This window comes from Miscanthus floridulus, chromosome 15 (genome assembly GCF_019320115.1).
Source record: "Miscanthus floridulus cultivar M001 chromosome 15, ASM1932011v1, whole genome shotgun sequence".
Classification (NCBI taxonomy): domain Eukaryota; kingdom Viridiplantae; phylum Streptophyta; class Magnoliopsida; order Poales; family Poaceae; genus Miscanthus; species Miscanthus floridulus.
The window spans coordinates 11,328,069-11,352,064 of NC_089594.1; the positions used below are offsets into that span (position 1 = coordinate 11,328,069).

At 44.2% G+C, this 23,996-nt stretch overlaps 1 protein-coding gene across 1 annotated transcript in view; it reads right to left on the reverse strand.

The window, feature by feature from the left end:
• Window positions 1-21,277, reverse strand: part of LOC136506991 (uncharacterized) — a 30,415-nt gene extending 9,138 nt beyond the window's left edge. Inside the window, exons 1-7 of the mRNA XM_066501858.1 lie at window positions 21,113-21,277; window positions 20,763-21,027; window positions 20,405-20,627; window positions 20,153-20,276; window positions 19,732-19,902; window positions 19,563-19,643; window positions 18,661-19,110 (exon numbers count right to left, since the gene is read on the reverse strand). Of these exons, the coding sequence (XP_066357955.1) occupies window positions 18,661-19,110; window positions 19,563-19,643; window positions 19,732-19,902; window positions 20,153-20,276; window positions 20,405-20,627; window positions 20,763-21,027; window positions 21,113-21,277 (1,479 nt within the window). The remainder of the gene's footprint in view (window positions 1-18,660; window positions 19,111-19,562; window positions 19,644-19,731; window positions 19,903-20,152; window positions 20,277-20,404; window positions 20,628-20,762; window positions 21,028-21,112) is intronic.
• Window positions 21,278-23,996: the final 2,719 nt, after the last annotated feature.

The window sequence follows — 23,996 nt, forward strand, 5'->3', positions numbered from 1 at the left end:
CCCAGACCGACGCTAGCCACTGCGGCGCACAGGGCTGAGCCGCCGTCGTCGGCTTGTGATTTATGGCCATGCGGCCAACCGTTCTTGTGCACATTTTGCTGTCCCCCATCGCCCTATAGCACGTGCACGCTTGTGCTATGAGTTGACAGCCGCGTCCCGCCATGGCAGCGACAAGCCATGCCATGCCGGCCCTTCCCCTGTCTCCTCTATCGCCATGGTCGCCAGACCCGCGCCTTCAGTTTGGCTTGGTGGAGTCACCTCGGTCTAATTAACCCTGTCCATGGCTTCACGGTGTAGTCAGGCAGCCACCCGACCCCATCGTGCAGTGATCCTTGTTGTGCCATGCTCCAATTTGGAGCTTTCTTCCCGCCGGGTCGTTAAGACCGTCTTGGCACACGTCAACGGCAAGGCCCCCACTCCAGAGCTACTCATGTTCATTCTGTTGCATCGCTAGCTTTGTCTCCACCTACCCATCACCCGGCGCACCCTTGCCAAGTAGCTACCACCGCCTAGCCACCCCTGATGCGGTCTTGCCACCGTGGTGCACCACTGCACCGTCTGTGCGCATGCGACCAGTTTGGCTTGGGCCGCCTTTGACCGAACTTCCAAATCGACTGGGTCCGTGGTGAGTGCCTAGAGCTCACTCGCTACCCTATTTACTTTGGCATTGTTGTAACTCACCGGAACGCCACCGCTTTGTTGCAGGAGCTCCGCCGCCATGGTCCGGCTTTACCGCGACGTCCCTGCTCATGCTTTCTTCGCCGAGCGTTTTGCGTTCGCGCCTAGGTAGGTATAGGCTCCTTAGATAGGGTGGGGTGGGTCCTGGATGCTAGGCGAGGGCCATCCGTGCCACTGGCCACCACGCTGGCGTGCGCAGCCAGGTCAAGGACCTCCCTGATGTGAAGATAGGTTGTTCCAGGGGCCGTTTTGTGTAATCATAGACTGAAGGAATAGTGCGCTTAGGGCTCACTGTATTACTGGGTAGTCTGAGGGCATTTTCGTAAGAAGACCAGCGCGCGCGGGCCTCCCCGTCGTGGGCCGCGTTCCTGTGGGCCGTGCTGGTGGGTCGCGTACGCGCGTGCGCGATGCACGGGAGTGGGCCACGCTGCTTGCTTGTGGGCCGCGCGGTGGATTTAGTTTTACTTTTTCCAGTGAATTAATAAATGTTTATTCAATGTAGTTTTGAGCCGATCTTTGTAAAATTATAGTAAATTCTGTAGGTGTCCAAAAATAGTGAAACAAAATTTGTTAGGTTCACAAAAATGTTATCTATCTGTTGGTGTAGTTAGTTTACAGTTAGCTGTGATAATGATAGATTCATAAATTCACTTTAGAAAGCTTAATATTATTTAGCTTAATATTTGTAGGAATTTTTGTGGCAAATTGGTGATAGCTTTAGCCATAAAATTTTTACAGTAGGCTCATTAGATTATTATATGCTCACTGTAATTTTTGTAGCCCTAGAGTAGGTTGATAAATAGAATAACTAGTACGTTTTTAAGAACTCTGGATGTATGAAATGAACTAAGTATTATAACACGTTCTCATTATTGGATCCTTGGGGGAAAATATGGATTATTCGGGCTCTCCCTTGGGGTGCGCCCGATGGAATCCACCCAAAGTAGCTCACTCTCGGGGTGGTTAGCATCAGTAGAAGATGAGCGTCTCTATAAGTGCGTTATTTCTGGTGGTTCTGCCACATGAGCTGAACCACAATATAAATACACCTTGTCTCTCTTGTGTTCTTGCTTTGTATTGCGCTCTACTTGTTTGTTATTGATTTTAGGTTTTGGTCATGATCTACTTGTGCATAAGCTTCCGCTTCAAACAAGTGATGGAATAGGCTCAACACTACCCTAGGAAGCTCAGTAATTTGCATGATCTAAATTTCCTTGGGTAGATTTTCAATTGTACAGTCGAGTTTGTTAGGTGGAGCGGCAGTGCTACGCAGGTTTTTAACAGCAAGTTTGAGTTTTGTTTTAAACAAGCCTATTGTTGACATTTCTTAACATCACTCTTAACTAAGTTGTCATCCCTAGCATGATGCTATAAATGCATTATTGGTAATTATGAGAACACTTGTAAATTATATATATAAGGTATCCGCAAGCGCACAGATAATATACCATTATAGCATTTCACCTAGGAGTATACCGAGTATCGTTATTTATATTTTTTCCATAGGGAGGAGCTATGGGGTTGTGTTGGCATAGACATATTGACAAATATGTATAATTATGATAAAACCATTTTCATGCTATGGCAGGGGTAAGTCAAGTGATAAATAAATGATAAGTGTAAGGTAATAATGGTATTCTAGAGATTGAAATAGATACTCATAACATGTAGTAAGGCTAAGAAGGAGATTTGTTAAGAGCAAAAGATTCTTAAGTCATTACTTATCTACTAAGTCTTTTGTACACCCAAGTATATACACTCTCATCTATAGTATAACTAACTTTGGATCTATGCATAAGGAATATTACTAAGAAAGATTAAGAACAGAGCTTGTCTTCCTTCATAATCACGTTCTACGTGCTCTACAAACGGGGAGTGGACTACAAAGGACTCCACAGGAGAGTCACATCCGCGATCTACCATATGACCTAGAGTGCAGAACGCATCCGTAGGCAAACAATATCTAAGCACCATGCTTACATAATGCCGACCACTTAACTCTCTCAAGAACTGAGCTAAGAGCTTTGCGAACATATGCATATATTCATCATTAATCATAACTATATTAAGCATATTACTAGAGCAAACTAGGAACATAATAAATAGCAACATAATATTGAAGTAGCACCAAGTCATAAATAAAGAGATACAATGGCTATACCAGTCTCCATACGGTAGATCCGGAATCCTGAGCGATAGCCCAAACTCTACTTGAACCTTGCTAGCTAACCTATACTAGAAACTTGAAGAATTGGAGCTCTATTCTCTTCTCTCTGAAAACCCTAATTTCTGGTCTAATCTTGACTTATGGCAGCGTGCTCTGGAGGAGAGGGGGCAGGGGCTAGTTATATAGGCCGGAGCGTCCAACATGAGCCATCGGATCAAACCGACTTAAAGGATGGTGTAGATGCATCCTAGGAGGCGGTGGGAAATTGACATATGAAGAAGGCTGACAGGTGGGTCCCCCATGGGTCGGACGGCCTCTAGGTGGGGTCGGTCGGCCCCACCTAGCAGTGGCTTGACCCCCGCTTTGGTGTGGAGCCCTCTTGAGTCTTCTAGAACCTTCTAGAGTTGATTTTGCTACGGATAAGCATGATTTTATTTGACGATTTAATCCCCCTTAATGGTTTTTTAGATAAACCCTGCTGAAAACACAGATTCACAAAAACTCATGGAAATTGTTAGTTTAAACCCCTAAGTCTATGTTGGTGATCCTTTTCATGCATTTATTCAAGTTAAGTTGACTATTTATGATGAATGATAACTACCGTCAACACCTATTCAGCCCCTCTAGGCGACTTCAAGGTCCTTTCATGATCTATGGGACTTGAATGGTTTAGGACTCAAGCCAAAAAGGATATATCCTTGGTCGAGAGTCTAAGCCCTATATGTCCAGCAGTGAGTTCATCATGTTAGAATGCTCAAGTGAGTTCTTACAATGGAAGAGAGAGAGAGAAGTTGCTCTCACTGGCAGAACCACTTGAGGAGTGCTCAACTTCACCGATAAATGAAGAGCCTCAAGTGATTCTCCCAACAGGTCTAAGTGATCATGCCACATCCACTTCCTCACCAACATATGACTTAATGGAAGGTAATGAAATGGTGATTAGGAACAATGCTTTTACATGTGGCACTTCTACTTCCTCTAGTCCTTGTGAGACTAACATTTTGAAGGAAGAAGCTTGTCTTATGGCAAAGAAAGAGAAGAATGTGGCAAGTGAGAGTGAGAGTGAAGATGATGAGTTCAATAAACACTTTGCACATATAACAAAGAAAACAAGTTGATCATGCTTAAGATCATAGAGAAAACTAAAGAGCAAGAAGAAACTATTTACAATCAAGAACTTCTCATAAAAAAGAATAAATGCTTGGAGAAGTTGACCAAAAAGCATGAAACGCTTAAGTGCTCTCATGCTAGTTTGGTCAAAAGCCATGAAAACTTGTCAATTGAGCAAACTCATACTATTAACTATCTATATTGTGTTGCTCAATTAGAAGATGAGAACTATGTGCTTAAGGACAAAGTGGAAAGGTTGACTAGGAAGAATGAGATATTGCAAGAAAATCATGATGAGCTCTTGTGCTCTCTTGAGAAGCTTATGGATTCTCATCTCATGCTAGAAATTGCTCAAGATCGAGGTTGAGGTAACAACGGTAAAATCATACCAACTTCACACTCACAAGTGCACAAGTACACAAGTTCCACCTATTTTATCATGTGCTAACAATTGTTGCTCTCAAGCAAGCCAACCTTCCTTTGAGCATGTACTTGTAGAAATTTGTGACGATTCCATTACAAAAGAAAATAAGGAGCTGAAGGAAGAAGTTGTGATGCTAAAAGGGGACTTGATTCAATTGAAGGAAAAATGCAAGGTTCAACCTTCTCAAGGTAACCGTGAAGACATGGTGAAGAAGCTTGAGAAGGGATCAACCGTAGCATGCATGAAACCCCATCAACAAGGTCACAAGTCCAACAATGGCAAAACCAATGGGCAAATTGGAGAAGTGCAATCTATCTAGAATGCAGAAGTGCTGCTCAAGACTATGGTAGTTCCATGATGCGGTAGTGCCGTGTCCAAGAGCGGAAGTGCCGCACCTAGATAGAGCAGCAAAGCCCCCAAGGCCACCAAGGTGCAACTTCAACCAAATAAGACTCTCATCACTTGCTTCAAGTATAAGAAAGCGGGTCACCACATGAGAGATTGCACCTTGAAGAAAGAAGAGAAGGGCATGAGCAAGATCCAAGAGAAGAAGAAGATGGCTCATGTCAAGTGCTCCAACATGGGACACAATACCTTTATGTGTTCCAACAAGGTTGATGACCAAGCCACACTTCCAAAGAAGAAGACAAGAAGAAGCATAAGTAAGTGTTATGGTTACCATGAGAAGGGACATGAAATTTGATCATGTCCTAACAAGAAAAGTGAAAGCCTTATGATGAAATCCTAACATAGGGGTATGTTAAGCCTTGGAATCAAAGGTTTCCAACCAAGAGACCCCCGACCGATGCCTCTGAGATCACTCGGGGACTCGAGGGCTACACCCCTTAGGTGCGCTTGCTTCCAACTAAGGATTGGGCCAAGCCCAACCATGCCCTTCGCCTCTGCTCAGGGTTTGGAGGCTCGTCCGAGCCTTAGGCTCTCGATCGATAGGAGTCTGAGCCTGATCCTTGGCCCTCCCATCCTTCAGCGCTAGCCAAGGCCTAGGCTAGAGATAGGCGCTCGGAGCATCCATGGCTCGAGGGCTCCCTAGTGTTGCCTAGCAGGCGCGATGCTATCAACCACTTCTCCAACAAGGTCACGCACGGGGTGTCACACAAAGGGACAAATCCCTCCGCTGGCTTAAGGGGCTCGGGGGCTCCTAGGCCCACTCGTCAGCCCCTCAAGCTAGATGCCTTCACCACCAAGAAGCTTCTAGAAGGCGCACCTGGTGGAGGCCGATCCATGATGACAGAGCCTAACACTCAGCATGTCAGGATGGAGTAGCCGGACAACGCTCAGAGCTTCTTCGACTCCACGACAACGGCAAGGTCCATCCATGCCACTATAAGACCCTCTTGAACTCCATCGCATGTAGACCATAGCTTAAACTCCCTCAAACTGCCATGTACCTGACCTACCTCAAATAATAAGGGAAGGTTGGATCCTAGAGGGGGCAGGAGGATTCAAGACAGATCATTCGAGTCCTCATTGAACAGCTTGAGCTCTACATCAAGAGCAGAGCCATCCCGAGAGGAGTACTAAGAGCTCCTCCCCACTTCCATTGTCTTCCTCCTGTCCAACCAGGGGAATACCTCACCGTCGACGAGCCAAGCATCAGCACCGAAGGACCCACTTCCAAATATCTCTTACACTCTGTTGTAACCCCTCGATTTTGTGTGCTCTTGAATACAAGGGTCATCTGTTGCTAGACATAGGGCCCCGATAGCCCGAACTAGGATAAACCATGCGTCCTCTCTGTGTTCTTTGTGTTCTTGAGTCCACCCAATCCACTGGAGACACACACTCAGTGACATCTCGACGAACAACAATGCTTACCATGGTTTCGACCCTGCAACACCTTGTGCGATCAAGAAAGAGGATCATTAGCAAGGTAGCAAGAAAAAGGCAAGAAGAGAAGGCTAATAAGAACAAGAGCCACCTATACTACACTTGTAGAATAAAGGGACACCTAAGAATAGATTGTCCCTTGGGTAACACTCCTAAGCTCAACTTGTTAATTGATTCAAATTTGCTTAGGCCCAAAAATGACACTTGTGCTAGAGAGGTGATTGGGTCACCATGTGCTAGCACAAAGGCCATTTGGGTGCCTAAGTCTATTATGACTAATCTTGATGGGTCCATTTTCCCTTCGTTGAGTCAAATAGAGTTTTGGAGATTACTGAGAAAATTAAGCCATTTGCTCTTTCGATTGCTCTATTGCTCTGTGGATGGTTCATGAAGGCGAAGCTTAGTTTGATCTAGAGTTCACTGCAAAAGTTTTGGAATTTTGTGCAAACAAACTGTAATGTACAAAGGTACACCAAATCGGCAAATGATTCTCTGCCAGACGAAACTGATCAAGGTGCCTAAGGTTATTTTAGCTAATGCCTTTGCCTCAATCCATTTTGTGAAATATTCTATGGCGAAGCGGCAAAACGCAAGTTGCTTGGTGTCGATGGAAGTGACCCTACTGTATCAACTCCCCATCACTATAATGGCCATGTTAGGATTATTGACTTGGTTGGGTTTGTGGGTGTTGTTTACTTGGTGGCAAACATCTAACAACTTTCATAGCTTTGGACCATCTGCTTGGCATCTTTAGCTACCAATGGCCAATAGAAACCATGCCTCATCGCTCTGTGGATGATTTAATATGGTCCTCTATGTGTGTCGCATGAACCAACATGAATCTCACTAAGTAATTCTTCACCCTGCTGCTTGCTGATGCATTTGAGGAGCGGCGAGGTGACTCCACTTTGGTATAGCTCACCACCTATGATTGAATAATGTTTGGTGCGAGCATTGATCCTTTCGATCTCATGTTTGCTCATTGGCTCATTAGTTTCATTCAGATATGTGAAAATGGGTGATCTCCAGTCTTCGCTTGCGATGGCATGTAATTCTGCTGGGTGGTCCTCTTCTTGTTTTACTGCCTTGATAGTGAGGACTTGAAAGAAAACATCTAGGGGCATTGGGGCATTCTATGATGCTACCTTTGTAAGATCATCTGCCTCCATGTTTTCACTTCTTGGGATGTGGCGAAGGGTGAAATTTGAGTAGTGCTTTTCCATTCATCATACTGCTGCTAGATATTTGGCTAGTATGGCTCTTCTACTATGAAATCTTTCTTGATATGTCCATCAATGACCTGGAAGTTAGACCAAATCACACATCTTCTTACCCCGAGTGACTTGAGTTTTCACAATTCGAGGAGTGCTGCCTCGTATTCGGCTATGTTGTTTATGGTGAGGAACTGCAACCTTGCTGCATATTTGAGCCTAGGCCTGCTTGGTGGGGTTAGAATTGCTGTGATTCTGGCACCGAGGCACCCCAAGCTCCGTCACAGTGTATTGTCCAAATAGGCCCTTCCAACCGTAAGGTATTATCAAAAGCTACTGGTGTCCAATCTGTGATGAAATCAGCGAGGACTTGAGACTTGATTGCCGATCTATGCTTGAAAACGACGGTGTCTTCATTGAGTTCTGCGGTCCATTTGCATATTGACCCAATGGCTTCGCTGTTGCGGAATAACGCTTCAATGGGTTGAGCTAACAACACTTTGATTCGATGAGCTTGAAAGTAGTGCTTCAATTTTTGTGAGGCCATGAACACAGTGTATGCTATTTTTTCAAGCTTGAAATAGTTCAACTTCACTCCGGACAATGCCTCAAAGATGAAGTAGATGGGAAATTGTTTCAATTTGTTTTCGTGCTCTTTTTCTTCTACCAATACCGCACTTATGGTTGCGGGCGAGGCTGCCAAGTACAGTAGCAAAACTGCTGCTGGCGAAGGCATGGACAATGTGGTTAGCTTGGTTAGATATTCTTTTAGGTCATTGAAAGCTTGCTGTTGTTCAAGGCCCTAGGCAAAAAGCTCAGAATCTTGGAGGACTCTGAATAAAGGCAGCCCTCTTTCCGATGATTTGGCGATAAAATTGTTTAATGTCGCTAACTTTCTTGTTAACTTTTGCACTTGCTTTCTATTTGTTGGTGGCTACATATTCGCTATGGTGGCGATCTTGTCGGGGTTTGCTTTGATGCCTCTAGCGGAGACTAAACATCCGAGTAGCTTCCCTTTCTGAATGCCGAAAAAGCACTTATCTGAGTTGAGATTGAGGCCACTTTTTCTCAGGTTCATGAAATTTTACTGTAAGTCTACAATGTGGGTATGTTTATTGTCACTTTTTACGACTATATCGTCAACATAGGCGAGGAGATTTCACCCTTTCTGCTCACTAAAAACCATATTTGTCATTCTTGAGAAAGTTGGCCCTGTGTTTTGTAGTCATTCTGCCATTCATTGGTAACAATATGTCCCTCCAGGTGTGATGAAACTCGTTTTCTCCTCATCCTCGCTGTTTAACTAGATTTGATGATAACCGAAAAAATAGTCGAGGAGAGTCATCATTTTGCAACCGGCTGCTATGTCGACCAACTTGTCAATTCTTGGCAAGGGGTATGGATCTTTTGGGCAACACTTATTTAGGTCAGTGAAATCAACACACATCCTCCATTTGTTGTTTTTCTTCTTAAGCATGACTACATTCGCTTGTCATTCTGGGTATTGTATTGGCCTAATGACTTCGGCATTGAGCAGTCTTTGGACTTCGGCTTTTGCTGCTTCTATCTTTCGCTTGACATTTTCTTGAGCTTATGCTTTCTCATCTTTGCTTCTACTTTTATGTTTAAGGAGTGTTGTGCTAGCTCCTAGCTGACACCTTGAAGATCTTTCGCTGACTAGGCGAAAACATTGCTATTCTCATGCAAGAAAAGTATCAGCTCTTTTTTTTGGCGAGCGCCAAATCTGCACCAATGTGGACACATTTGTCAAGCGCCATTTTTGACAACAACGTCTTCTGGGTATCCTCTCCTGATTCTGCTCTACTTGATAGTGACTTCAAACTTGTTGGTGAATCCTCTACTGAATATAGTGGTGTATGGGTAGTCCATGTTGACTATATCGATGTTATCATTTCTATGCGAACCCTTTCACCTTAAGTGAAGGATACTGGAGTGACTTTCTTTCCAATAGCTTATATCTTTTTCCCTCCAAAATTGTGCAAAGGATTACCAGCAGGTTCCACTATTCATCTATCTAGACCCATTGACTCAAAGGGCTTTGTAAGGAAAATAGACCCTAGGCCCATTTACTTTGGATTTTGGTGTTTGATGACCAACACAACTAAATTGGACTATTAAACTTGCAACTGATTGTTTTGTAGTCCAATAGGGTGCAAGACGTGACTTGGACGAAGGCGACGTGATGATTTGATGATCAATACCATAAGCAAGACCTTAGAAGCACAAGAGAAGACCCAAGATATCAAGCAAAGTCTAAGCATGAAGATAGGAACCAAGCCGGACGCAAGATCATGAAGAAACAAGCTCACAGAGGTGACCGGACGTAGCACCAGACGCTGCCGGCATTGCGACCGAATGCTCCGATCAAGAGGCTTGGCATCAGCGACTGGACACTAAGTACTGAAAGTGACCAGACGCACTGATGGCACTGTTCATCATCCCGGCAACACACACAGTACTGACCGAACGCTAGTGGCAAATTGACCGGATGCAGGAACTGTAGCGTCCGATCAAGGCCAGAGAGGTTCTAGAGCGGCGAAGTTGCGACAGGACGCGTTCGGTGGCATATGAGCGGACACCTTTAGCGTCCGATCAGTTGATTGCGCGCCTAACGGTCAGGACGACCGAACGCGTCCGATTAGGATAACAGCAGTGTCCGGTCAGTAGCAGAAAAGCAGGATTTCATCCCCAACGGCTACTTTCTCCGTGGGGTTTATAAATAGACCCCCTAACCAGCCATTTGAGTAGTGTGGAGCTGAGGAAACATATCAAGGGTGTTCCTACACCACTTTAGTGACCTCCACTTGCATAGTGCTTAGTGTTTCATTAGGTGATTAGCGTAGGTGCTTAGGTTGATTAGACCACCGCTTATGCGCTTGCTCTAGGTTTAGGCCTAGTGTTTAGTGAGGTTTACATACCTCTTACCACTCGGTGCTTGCCCGCACCATTGTTGTACATCAAAGGGGCTTATAGTCTTGCAAGATCACACCAACCGCGTTTGTGGTGTGGCCGTCACCGTGTACCGAAGGGAACAAGGCCCGCGGTGGTTCAGCCAAAAACTTTATAGTAAAGACAGCGAGGAGCGGTCTAGGAGAGGCTTATCGGAAGGCACACCAGAGACCCACTTGCGCATGGGGAAGGTCCGAGGCTATCCATGGAGTTACCCGACTTGGAGCTTGGCCCTTGCGAGGGATTTCTTGCGAGGGGCTCCAACGAGGACTAGGGGGAAGCTTGTGCGATTCTCGATACCTCGGTAAAAATACCAAAGTCATCGATGGGAGTTTGCATATCTCTACCTTGCTCTTTAGCTTCCGCATTTACATTGTTTGTATTACTCCTTTTTTATGGTAGAGATAGCAACACACTAGCAAAACCGTAGTTGCACATTTAGATAGTTTATCTTTTGCATAGGTTTTGCTAAGGTTAGAAAAAGAGGCCATAGTTTAAGTGTTAGAATCAGAATTTTAAGTTGCCCAATTCACCCCCCTCTTAGGTGTCATGGTCCCCTACAAGTGGTATCAGAGCCGGTTGGCTCAATTTGGACCTTTGGCTTAACCGTCGTTGAGCTAGCGCTATTTAGAGTGGTTGGGATGGATACCTCTAGGCCTCCGTACTTTGACGGCACTAACTTCCCCTACTATAAAGCTAGAATGGCTTGTCATCTTAAGGCAGTAGATTTGGGTGTTTGGAGAGTCACTCGTGACGGGATGAAACCCATTAAGAATCCTGATAACCCACAAAGAGTGAAGAAAAAGAAATTCATTTCAATGCTAGAGCTAAAAATTGCTTGTTTGAATCTTTTAGCATGGATGTGTTTAACCAAGTATTCACTTTAAATATGGCACATGAAATTTGGTTGAAACTCCAAGAGCTCCATGACGGAACAACTAATGTCCGTGAGCAAAAACATTGTCTAGCTAAACAAAATTATGATTCCTTTGAAATGAATGATGATGAGCTTGTTCATGATATGTATTCTCGTTTGAATCTAATTATCAATGAGCTTCATTCAATAGGATTAACAAAGCTAGATGATGCGGACATCATGAGGAAGATCATCTCCGTGCTACCACAAAATAAATATGCAAGCATCATCACTATCCTTCACAACATGGAGGACTTGAGCACCATGACCCCGGCAATAGTCATTGGCAAGATAGTGGCATTTGAAATGTCACGCAAGATGGGTCAAGAAGAAGCCTCTTCATCAAGCAAAGGCAAAGCTCTCACATGTAGTGAGAAAAAGAAGATGAAGGGCAAGCGAGTGGAGACAAGCTCAAGCTCAAGCTCCTCAAGTGAAGATGAAGAAGATGAGGATGATGATGATGATGAAGAAAATTCAAGTGATGATGATCAATCTTCTTCCTCCACCTCTGAACTTGATGAAGAATCAATCAAACTTATCAACAAGGTGGAGAAGATGATCCAAAGGCTTAATGTCAAGGGTGTGCCCATCCAAATTCAAGATCTCATTTTTACCAAACAAAGAAATGAGCAAAGAAATAAAGGGTGCTATGGATGCGGCGAGTTGGGGCACTTTGTGGAAGTTTGTCCAAACTAGCCCACACCCAAGACAAAGAAGAAGGCGTGCAAGGACCAAGCCCTCACATCAATAAGGTCATGGGATGATTCTTCAAGTGAAGAACACCATCACAAGAGGCGAGGCCACAAGCACTCATCATCAAGCTCTTCTCGTGTGTGCCTTATGGCATGAGGTAACGAAAAGCTCATCCTCTAGTGAGAGTGATAGTGATGATGAAATGCCTTCTCTTAATGAACTTGTGCAACAAAATCTTAATTATGCTAAAGTTTGCACTAGTCAACAAAAGAAGCTAAAAATATTGCAAGAAAAGCTATATAGTTCACAAGAAGCATATAAAACCTTTCTTGAATAATATGAGACATTTGCTAATCTCAATATTGAACTATCTACTAAAATTGAGCAACTTGAGGCTAGTGCAACAACAAGTGAATGCACAATCAATGATGAGCAACTTGTAAAGAAAAATAAAAAAATAAAATAAAAGTTAGCTAGCTCACAAGATGCCTATAAAAGTTTGCTTGCTAAAATGGAAACTATGTTCAAACATTGTGATGAGCTAACTAATAAAGTTGCTAATCTTGAAGCCATCAATACAACCCCCACTAAGGCACCTAAAAAGAAAAGTTCTATCTTTGACATGCCTAAAAAGGATGCCTCTACTTCTTGCAATGATTTATGTTTAGACTCACCCTTGTGCAACCAAGTTTGTGTTGAGAAAGTTTTTGTAGATACATGCACACAAGAGGTTGCAATGGAGAATGAGCAACTCAAGCAAGAAGTGGCTCGCCTCACCAAGGACTTGACTCAAGTGAAAGGCAAGACAAAGCAAGCCCAACTTCATCAAGATAACACCATCAAGGGAGTGAAGAAGCTTGATGAAGGACAAACCATGGTTTGCTACGTGTGCCACAAGGAAGGCCACAAGTCCTATGAGTGCAAGGTGAAGAATGGGGGAGGAGCAAATAAGAAAGAGAAAAAGCAAACAAGAAAGCTCTCCAACACCAACACCAACAAGGTGGACAAAAAGGCCTCCACACCATACTTGTTAAAGAAGAAGAAAAATGACAAGGTGGTAGCCATCAAGGTGAACAAGCAAGCCAACAATGGGGTCAAACGCTTTTGGGTGCCAAAGGAAATCATTTTCAACATGAAGAGCACCAAGAAGGTTTGGATCCCAAAAGGGAAGTGGGAAGTCTGATGGACTTCGGGGAATTTGGAGGCTTGGCAAAGTATGTGTGCATTTCATGGGGTGCATCATGATGGACAAAGATATTGCCAAGTGGGTTAGTGAAAACCATGGACCCAAATTCCCCTTTCCATGTTAGGTAACTAGATGTAATTTCTTTCAATTGGTATTTCCTACAATTGGTATCAAGATTCAAATTCTTGTAATTAGCATCTAGTTACTTTTTATGCCAAGGTTTGCATTTGCATGCGTATATCTTTTGTCATGCATACACTAGGTATATCTTATGGTAGGCTTGCTTGGTTTCACTCTTAACCCTTAGAGCAAACCTACATGGTTTAAATTGTTTAGGAGCACGGCACATAGCTTGTTTTAAAATTGTTCATCTAATATGTGCCAAAGTCCAAATTGTAGATAATTTCTCCCGAATATCACTTTTGAATCTGATGTCACCTTTCAATTGGTATCACAAGTGGTATTTTTTATTCTAAAATCAATGTACATGTCTCCTACAAGTATTCCATACTTGAGTGCACAAATTTAGGGGGAGATTACTCTACAAGTTGGATGCTTTGAGACTAACACCTTTTCAAGCTTATCATGTGTGTAGTAGTCTCATTGCAAGGAAAATGGAGTCCCCAGAGTTAAGCATCATACTTCAAATATCCACCACCTATTGCAAGTGGTATAAATCAAATTGGTTTCCACATGTGGTATTTCTAAACTGATATCATCATGTTGATTTTACTTTGGTATATATATGCTTACTCCATGCATTATATAGATTAAACTCCCTTGAGCATTAATTTGCCAATTATGCATAAACTACATTCTCCATCACATGTATGCATATATTTAGGGGGAGCTTAGTCTATGTAATGTGAGAGTCAAATTTTATGACCTATTCCACTCCACATACAAAGGATCACAAAGTTTGACCCTTCCTTGTGCTACTAATGTCTTCCTTTTTGGTGTTTGATTCCAAAGGGGAACAATTTAGAGGACCAAAAGCAAGCATTAATTTGTAGGACCAAAAGCAAGATCATAATAATTTACAAGTGGTATTGGTCCAAGAGAGGGAGGATAGTGGATTATGGATTAGTCTATGTAATGGGGAGAATTTGTAGGACCAAAATGCAAGGCTTAAATCCATAATGCCACATGGGGACATTTGCAAGGGCTAGATAACTTTCCAAAGATGTTTACATGTGGTACCTTTTAGCTTTACAATTGGTATCTTTTAGCATCATATAACCTTGCCCTTTGCATTGCATCCTAGCAAGTAAATAGTTTTTAAATTCTAAAAATTTTATTATTTGCTTGTTTTGGTCGTGTTGTCATCAATCACCAAAAAGGGGAAGATTGTAAGGAAAATGGACCCTAGGCCCATTTACTTTGGATTTTTGTGTTTGATGACCAACACAACCAAATTGGACTAATGAACTTGCAAGTGATTGTTTTGTAGTCCAATAGGGTGCAAGATGTGACTTGGACAAAGGCGACGTGATGATCCAATGATCAACACCATAAGCAAGACCTTAGAAGCACAAGAGATGACCCAAGATATCAGGCAAAGTCCAAGCACGAAGATAGGAACCAAGCCAGATGCAAGATAGCGAAGAAACAAGCTCACAGAGGTGACCGGACGCAGCACCGAACGCTGTCGGCATAGCGACCGGACGCTCCGATCAAGAGGCTCGGCGTCAGCAGTAGCAACCGGACGCTGAGTACTAAAAGTGATCAGACGCACCGATGTCACTGTTCATCATCCCGACAACACACTCAGTACTGATCGGACTCTGGCGGCAAATCGACCAGACGTAGGAACTGCAGCGTCAGATCGACTCCAGAGAGGTTCTAGAGCGGTGAAGTTGCGACTGGACGCGTCCGGTGGCATGTGACCGGACGCCATCAACGTCCGATTAGTTGATCATGCGCCTAACAGTCGAGACAACCGGACGCGTCTGGTCAGTAGCAGAAAAGCGGGATTTCGTCCCCAACGACTACTTTCTCAGTGGGGCTTATAAATAGACCCCCCCAACCAGCCATTTGAGTAGTGTGGAGCTGAGGAAACATATCAAGGGTGTTCCTACACCACTTTAGTGATCTCTACTTGCATAGTACTTAGTGTTTCATTAGGTGATTAGCGTAGGTGCTTTACGAAGTGCTTAGGTTGATTAGACCACCGCTTATGCGCTTGTTCTAGGTTTAGGCCTAGTGTTTAGTGAGGTTTGTATACCTCTTACCACTCGGTGCTTGCGCGCACCATTGTTGTACATTGTAGGGGTTTGTAGTCTTGCGAGATCACACCAACCGCGTTTGTGGTGTGGCCGTCACCGTGTACCAAAGGGAAGGCACACCGAAGACTCACTTGCGCATGAGGAAGGCCCGAGGCTATCCATAGAGTTACTTGACCAGGAGCTTGGCCCTTGCGAGGGGCTCCAATGAGGACTAGGGGGAAGCTTTCACACTTCTCGATACCTTGGTAAAAATACCGGAGTCATCGACATGAGTTTGCATATCTCTACCTTGCTCTTTAGCTTTCGTGTTTACATTGTTTGTATTACTCCTTTTTGCGGTAGAGATAGCAACACACTAGCAAAACCATAGTTGCACATTTAGATAGTTTATCTTTTTCATAGGTTTTGCTAAGGTTAGAAAAAGAGGAAATAGTTTAAGAGTTAGAATCGGAATTTTAAGTTGCCTAATTCACCCCCCTCTTAGGCGTCATGGTCCCCTACAGGCTTCATGAACAAGATGTCTGCGGAGCTGCCGGTGTCTATTAAAACATTATGTAGTGTACCTGTTACATTTGCCGCTACGACGAATGCATCAGTGTGAGGATAATCGTGAACTTGGAAATCATATTCATCAAATGTGACTAGGACTTGGTACCAGCTGGCCTATTCATTGGCAGCCTTGGTGAAATGGTATGGACTCTTCTCTCGTAATCTTGTCTTGCACGCTTGCTCTCATGCTCTTGTTTTCATCCGCCTGTGATGGTGAATATTTGGCCATGCGAAGGAAGGATGTTATTCATTGTTTGCTGCTCTTGTGCATTTTCTTGCTTGGCAGGCTATGGTTGGCTTGATTGTTGTTGCTCTAGCTGAAGTGGCAAAGATACTGCTATGAATGACTTGGATAATGACCGTATTGCTGGTAAGCTAAGTATATGCGGGGTGCTGCCAGATGTATGATGGTTGGGTGAAACCTTGTACGAGGTTGGCTTGATGGATTGGATTGTTGTTTGTGGGATAATATTGTTGGTTGTAGGACCGTGTGTGCATGCTTTCACAAAGAGCATTGTGGTATACATGCTTTGGGGTTTAGCTAGTCCTTGAGGCATCATCTTTCTCTTTGAGTTCTCATGCCATTTTGTTATATTTGCATTCTCTTGTGACATGTCTGGCATTTTCGCCGCACACAAAATAGTAAGGCACTCTCTGACCTCTACCTCTTATGCGCCCTTCACGGCCACCATGAAAGCCTTAGCCTCCTCTACCACCACGCTGAGTCTGGTCAAAGTTGCGATGTTGGTGGAAATGCGAGTTGTCGGGCTACGTTTGTTCTGAGGCCCACTAACCCGCGTCTTCTTGTTAATTGTTTATTGAGCGAAAAGGTCTCACATTTCGTTGGGGCTGTGGTTGGGGTGGTCTTGGCATTTTAGTTGCTTGCCTTGTTGAACTATGCGTGGCTTTTTGTCTTATGTAATCTACGTCTGATATGGTGTATTGGTTCATGATTCGAAACAATTCACTCACAGTATCTGGCAGCGACCTAGCGAGGAATAACGCGCACTGATCGATGGCAAGGCCTTCGATGGCCACTGCTATGACCGCTGCTTTCGGAATGTTGGGAGCCTACTCCTTGAACTGGATGAACTTTTTTTAATAGTCGGATAAAGACTCATCATCTCACTGCACACAAGTCATGGGCGATGCCTTCGACCGCCATGATGAATGATTTCGCCAAGGCCTAGTTGTCTCCCCCGGCAGAGATGACTAATTTTCTGGGATTGGACTGTCCGTCGAAAGGGGGAATGAGAGGCTTATAATTCTATGGCCAAGGGTGTTGCTATAACTCTCTAGATAATGGCGGGGTTTGATCGTATATTGCTAAGTTTTCGCCTTGATTTTTGAACTGTGGTTGAATGACAGCAATGCCAACATGCCTAGCGTTTTTGCCATTTGCGCTCTGTATGTAGCTGCTCAAAGTCTCTGTTGAGATTAATTCGCTGCTGTTTGGCTTCTCTTATGGAGTTTTCACCTGCTCAGCCTTGTTTCTCGCCACTACTTGCTGCAACTGCTCTTTTTGTCGCTCTAATCTTTGGATTTCCTATCATGGATTTTGCCGTCTTCATTTTCGTTCTCCTCGACTCCTAGATCTTGTACGAATCCTTCTAGGGTGTCTTCTCGCCCCACTGGCGGCACTGCTTCGTCATGTGGGATCTGTAGCGCAGCCAATTCGGGTAACTGGGGGGATGGGGGGGTATTCGCCCTAGGGAGGACGGTTGAGTTCGTGGCTAATGTGGCCACTGCTTTTGCTGGGGCCGCTTCTTCTACTGCTTTCAAAGTCTCAGTTACGTCACTTCCTCCTTTCGCTCCTTTCCTTGGGGCCATGACAAGTTCGGGCAATAACCATGGTGGAGTATCAAACGAAAACGAATGACATGATAGCTCGCTGCAATAGCAATCTTCTTATTCGTCATCCTCTACATCAACCCTTTGAGCCATGTTTATACATGCCCATAGACTTTCCAAAGACTAAACTACCCCTTCAACCGCCCTAGATTCGCAGCATATCCTGCCCGATCCAGTATAGCTTGGTCCTAACTCAAATTGCCTCCCCCAGGAACAGTCGTCCCCAGTCCATGCCTGCCCTCGTTCGTTGGCCCCGCGTGGAAGTGGGGGAGGGACCAACGGAGGCAGGCTTCTCTTCGCTGGTCTCTGACGGGTGCCTAAGCCTCTAGCCTGACAGCTGCCATTCTGCCTGCTCCTTGCTTGTTCTCCTTTCGCCATCCCAGAAAACTGCCTACAATTCCGTAGCGTGCACAGCTGGTGGAATGGGAACGCTGCTTTCGAAATGCAATGCGTCAGGAGGGTCTGAAGAGGTCTTAGTCTCCTTTCGCACGCTGGGTTGAAAAGGCCAGGGAGGCGGAAAGGGTGAAAAGAAGGGGTGCCTAGAAGGCGCACCTTCCCCCAACAGATGGGAACTCATGCTGTCATCAGATAAGTTATAAGATTTGATTACAAATGATCACAATATACCATGGGATGAACTGAGTTTTATAGGGATGAAACTTGTCTACACCGTTTACAACACATGAGTCTTGAATAATAGTGACATGAAACCCCCACCTGGACTGGTCTTAAGGTGTTCGTGGTTAACAAATATAAGTATGCCAAATAGATACGAAACATGAAACATTATTTCAACCATGTCATCTTGAAAAGGACAGGATGACAAACTCACCTTAGGGACAGGACCCTTTGGTGGGCAGATGACAGCCTTCAACACGGCAGCATGTACCTCACCATCCAACTCTTCCACTCGCTTCAATAAATCATCATCATTTTTTTGGGAATCATTGTCAATGGATGACTCCAGATTTTGAAGGTCCTCCTTGCTCTCCATGGAGATCATCAGTACCTCAAACATGCCCGCATCTAATGGCGGTGTCTCTTGCTTTACCATCTTTATAGTTAAAACAACAGTGGACATTGGGCGCAAATCGTAGGAGATGCGCTGGTCGATAGCATACATATCTTGGAACTGCTGACTGATAAAACAGGCAAAATATTGATGTGTCCTGTTAACTAAGTTCAGTGAGCACTGTGTAACCTTTTTGGCCTCGAAGGGAAAGCAGAGCTCGAGAGGGTGGACATCCAGCAGCGCACTCTCGCTTGACCAACATGGACGTAGCTAAAACAGCAGAATATGTGCACGGACTAGTGAGAGTTCAGAGTGGCATTATATGCAACACACGCACACAAATCATATCAAGATAAAAAGGTGGAAAGAAATGGAAAAAACTGCTTTCGGTAAGAATAGACATTGGATTGTATGACTGTTTACATGCAAAAAGAAAAGGGAAACACTGCCAAGCATGAATTAAACGGATCTGGCTAACTGTTGATTTTCAAAACAAAAGGAAAGAGATTAGCTATTACGAAGTGGAATTACCATGAATTCTCTGTATTCATGCATGGACAAAATTAAAATGCCAAATCAACATTAAATGATGAGCAGATTGAAAAAAACTAAATCATATATAACGTGGGAAGACTTGTATGCATGGTGGTACTATGGTTTATATATATTACACATGCATGTTTTGCTCCCCTGTACGGTTGGCTGTAGAAATGTAAACTCACCTCTGGCGCCATGGATGCAATAATTCGCATTGGCTTGCATGCTTGTTTGGCCTGTCGATAGTACTGGTAGAACCTACCCAGCTAAAAATGAAGACACAATAAATCAATTATAGGAAGTTTGTGGGAGCAGGCATGTATATTTAATGTAACTGAAAGCTGATGATACTACCTGCACTGAAATATCTGTTTCATTAAGCCTACGGATAATATCTTGTATATGAGGCCTTTTGCTTGGGTCATCATGCATGCAATCTATCCCTATCTCAACACATAGTTTTACTTGTTCTAGTGGTGGATTGCTCTTTGATGTCCCAAATGTGTTCGTCCAACTTTCAAGCACCTACCAATGTTACAATAAAAGCGCACTAAGAAGTATGTATGTGTGTGTGTGTGTGTGTGTGTGTGTATATATATATATATATATATATATAAGGGCCGAGCCTTTAATTTTAAGATAGGGAACACAAACATGTAGCTATATAGAACACGTATAGGTTGATGCAGATTTCGAACCCGCAAGTAGTGTGATGAATAGCACCAAGCAAAAAAAAAAGCCATTATCTTGAAACAGTAATGTAAATTATTACTACCATATTAACATTGGGGCATTCCTTACTCCCCGTTAGAATCTGTATGATTATAACACCAAGACTATATATATCTGTCCCAAATGAGATTGTTCCACTTCTTAAAAATTCTGGTGCCATATATCCCCTGCATGAAAAAATGAATGCAGTGAGAATAAATAGCCAAATGGGACAGTAGTATGCACCAAAGAGTTAGTTGGTGCCTGACAATACAAATGGATGTCTGAGAGAGAGAGAGAGATTTAGATAGCATACGGTGATCCAACTATATTTCCAGTAATAATCTTGCTTTGGTTTTCTCTGAAGCGTCTTGATATACCAAAATCTGTAATCTTAGGCGCCATGGTGTTGTCTAGCAGTATATTTTCAGGTTTGAGATCCATGTGAATAATACGCCGCTTGTGAAGATGAGCCACGCCCTCACAAATCCCCTTAATTATTTGATAGCGTACCCTCCACTCAAGTCCACAAGATGCATCTGTGAAGAATATATATACACACAACACAAACAACACAACACAAAAGGTAACTATGATTAGTTCTGATTTATGTCATGAGACGAGCTGTTTCTTCTTTACTTATCATAAATGCTCTTACTTATGGCTCATCTTACCAGTAACATAGTTGGCAAGACTCCCTTTACTTAGGAATTCAAAGCAAAACAACATGTTCCGCTTGTCTACCCAGACATTTCTTCCTCCATGCGGATACACCATATGCTGCGTTTCGTAACTGTAGCCTAGAAACCGTACTATGTTTCTGTGCTTCACCTCTATGAGACAATTAACCTCATGCAGGAAATGCTTCTCTTGAACCTCAATAAGCTTGTTAGCATGAAGCTTCTTCACAGCGACAATAATCCCATTTGGAAGCACTCCCTACAGTTCAGAACATTATTGTTAAGTTTAATTTGTGTCCATGAGCTAGGGCCAAGTTGCCTGCATGGTACGTATATATACTTACCTTATAAACAGATCCAAAGCCACCGATGCCGATAAGTTGATCATCGGAGAAATCTTGTGTGATGGCCTTGAGGAACAAGAAAGGTAGGTCTATTGGAGCCACACTTTCATCAGCTAACGCCTTCTCTAAGTCAAGACATATGCTGTTTTGGTAATTATTGTCCATCGTCGGACACGATGAATCAGACTTGGAGGCAGATGCTCACTCTTCCAACTTCACTGTATCTAGAAAAAAACAATTGATGGACCGTGTTACTGTGGCTATGAAAAAATGTGTAGGAGAGGGGAATGAAAATAGGATCAACAGACATGCATGGGAGGGGAGAAACACCGTATTGGTAACAAGTAACAACTAACAGATCTCTGAAAGAGATGATTTCTTCATTGGCAAGGGAAATAAATAAATAAAAAAAGGCAAGCCAACAACCCAATATATAATCAAACACTCGACCTCCAGCCACAGGTAGCAGCCGGAAGGCGTCAACAGGGAAGAGAGGGAGCAAATCTAGCTTCGAACGAACGAAGATCATTATTTTCCACCAAGGGCACCGGGACAGGGCATGCAACGCATAGTCTATACTCTATAGCTATAGTACAGTGGTATATGCAGAAGAAACAAAGGAGCTGCCAACTTTTGATTGTCTCGACCAGAGCAGGAACACGTGAGGGACATCGATCAAGGCGACGACAGTACGTCTTCAACCTCGTTGGCACCAACCGGAAATTGTCGTCAAATTGTGGAAGACGTGAAAATAAGATCAACAGATATAGGAGAAACAACTCATTAAGGTAACAAATCTCTGAAAGAGGCAGGTAATCTCTTCATTTTTTGGAAGGAAAAGAATGGTAACCCAAACACTCTCCAGCAATTACAAAATTAGCAATAGAAGCAAATCTAGCTAGACTTATGACAGGATTAAGCAGCACTTTGGCAGATTGTTAGCCCACAAAAGCTTTGCAAGATTCCAGCACGGAGAGAAAGAGCTACGTACTGTAGTGTATATATTTGAGCTCGCTGCGACAAAGTGAACAAAAGAAACATGGACCGGTGCAGGACCGGCCCCCGGCAAAGCACGACACTGCTAAGCCGATGCGGATGCGGTACCAGGATGAAGCAGAGCTGGCCCAGGCGGTGCAGGTCCTGCTTGAAGGGAATTAAGCGTCGTGGAAGCTCTTATCAGGCGTTGACAGCCGGCGGGCAACTGCTGCTGCGCCACCGCGGCGTCGTACGTCTTGTATTGAGGGGCGCCTTAGGATGGGAAAAGGGAACGACGAGGACGACGGCCGTGCTTGGATTTGGTCAATAATGGGCACGCTGCAACTGCAAACTCTCGAGTTGTTTTTCAAATAACAAAACGCGAGTTGCTTGTGCGCAACGCAACTAGAAGAAGCAACACATCATTGTCTCTCCACCAGTGACCAGTTGTCCAATGAGTTTCCTCTGACTTTCCTTCATTTGACTTCTACTCATAATACCGGGTCTTCTGTGGTGATTAGGCTCGCATAGCTTTCCTGTACCCTCTAATATAATGTTCAATTGGCCAGCGAAAAATTCTACAAAAGTATTAATTTGCTGGCAAACATTGTGCCTTTTAAAATAATGTTTCCTCGTGAGTAGCAGAGAGGAAGACAATAAATGTCGTTTTTGCCCCCCTCACACTTTTTATCCCTTCATCCCGTTCTTCTCTCTGGTCTTCCTGCCTCGGTTCTCTAACGCGCCACCATACGGCCCCTCATGCTGAAGAGCACCATACTGAAGCAAATTATTAAGGGTCCACGACAGCTAGAGTAGCTCCTCGGTGGTGGAGGTCGGCCATGTCGTGCTCCACTAGGAAGAGGTGCTCGCAAAGGGTTAGGCTCTCCTCTAGCCCTACGCCACGCGCCTCTCATCGTCCTCACCTAGGACGGCTGCGGCTGCGAGGTGGACCATCTCGAGGCAACTACTTCTTCCGTTTCAAAATAAGTGTCTTTTATGGTATTCATGCCAGTAAAATTTTCTTAATATTGACTAGGTTTCTAGACAGTATTAGCAACATTTGTATATTCTTATAACTTTATTACAAAAATGGTATTTGCGCTTCCATCTAGATCATAGACAAACCTAAGCCAAACTTCTCTTCTTATCTTTATTTGAAAATCCCAACCAAAGTTTCTCTTTCTAATTCAATAGTTTTTTTGGCAAAACTAAAACCTTACTCGGCTGTTGGTTTCGAACCGGTACTTATTTTGAAGTAATATAATTTTCCAGTTATTTTTTACAGGAATGCTATACAACACGTGTGTTTCTTCCTTCGTTGGCACATGGATTTTCTGTCCGTCGGATTCATCTCGCTCGCGTCTGCTGGGCGTTGGATGTGGTCTGCTGTCTGACTTATGGACCTGGATGTCGGCTCTAGTTTTGATTTTTTGGGAGTCGCGCCCGATTCAGTGGCGTCCGTCCCCCACCCCACCCCACCCCACACCCTCCATTTCCATTTCGTTTGGGCTTCTTCCATGCGACTCCAGGCGACACGCCGCTCTCCATGCGGCGATTTCTAGGGTTCGTCGAGGTAAGTTCTCTCCGCTCCCTTCTTGTCTTCCATGGATGCTAGGGCCGACCGACGATTTCTAGTGCGTTTTGGTTTGTCCCCTTTCTTCTGAATGTTGTTTTCTCGACCATCTCCGACGAGCGTCCTACTGAGAGTATGCCGCTGCCGCGCTCTTTCTTGCCCCGCGGCGCTGCTTTGCGACTCCACCGGCGGAAGCCCCCGGACCCCGGCGCCGTTTCAGCCCCCGGACCCTGGCCTCCACCGGTGGAATCGCCCGGATCCTGTCGGCACTCTTCGCCCAGGCCGTCCCCCCAGGCTGCACCGGTGGAATCCGTCGGATCCCGTCGACGCTCTCCG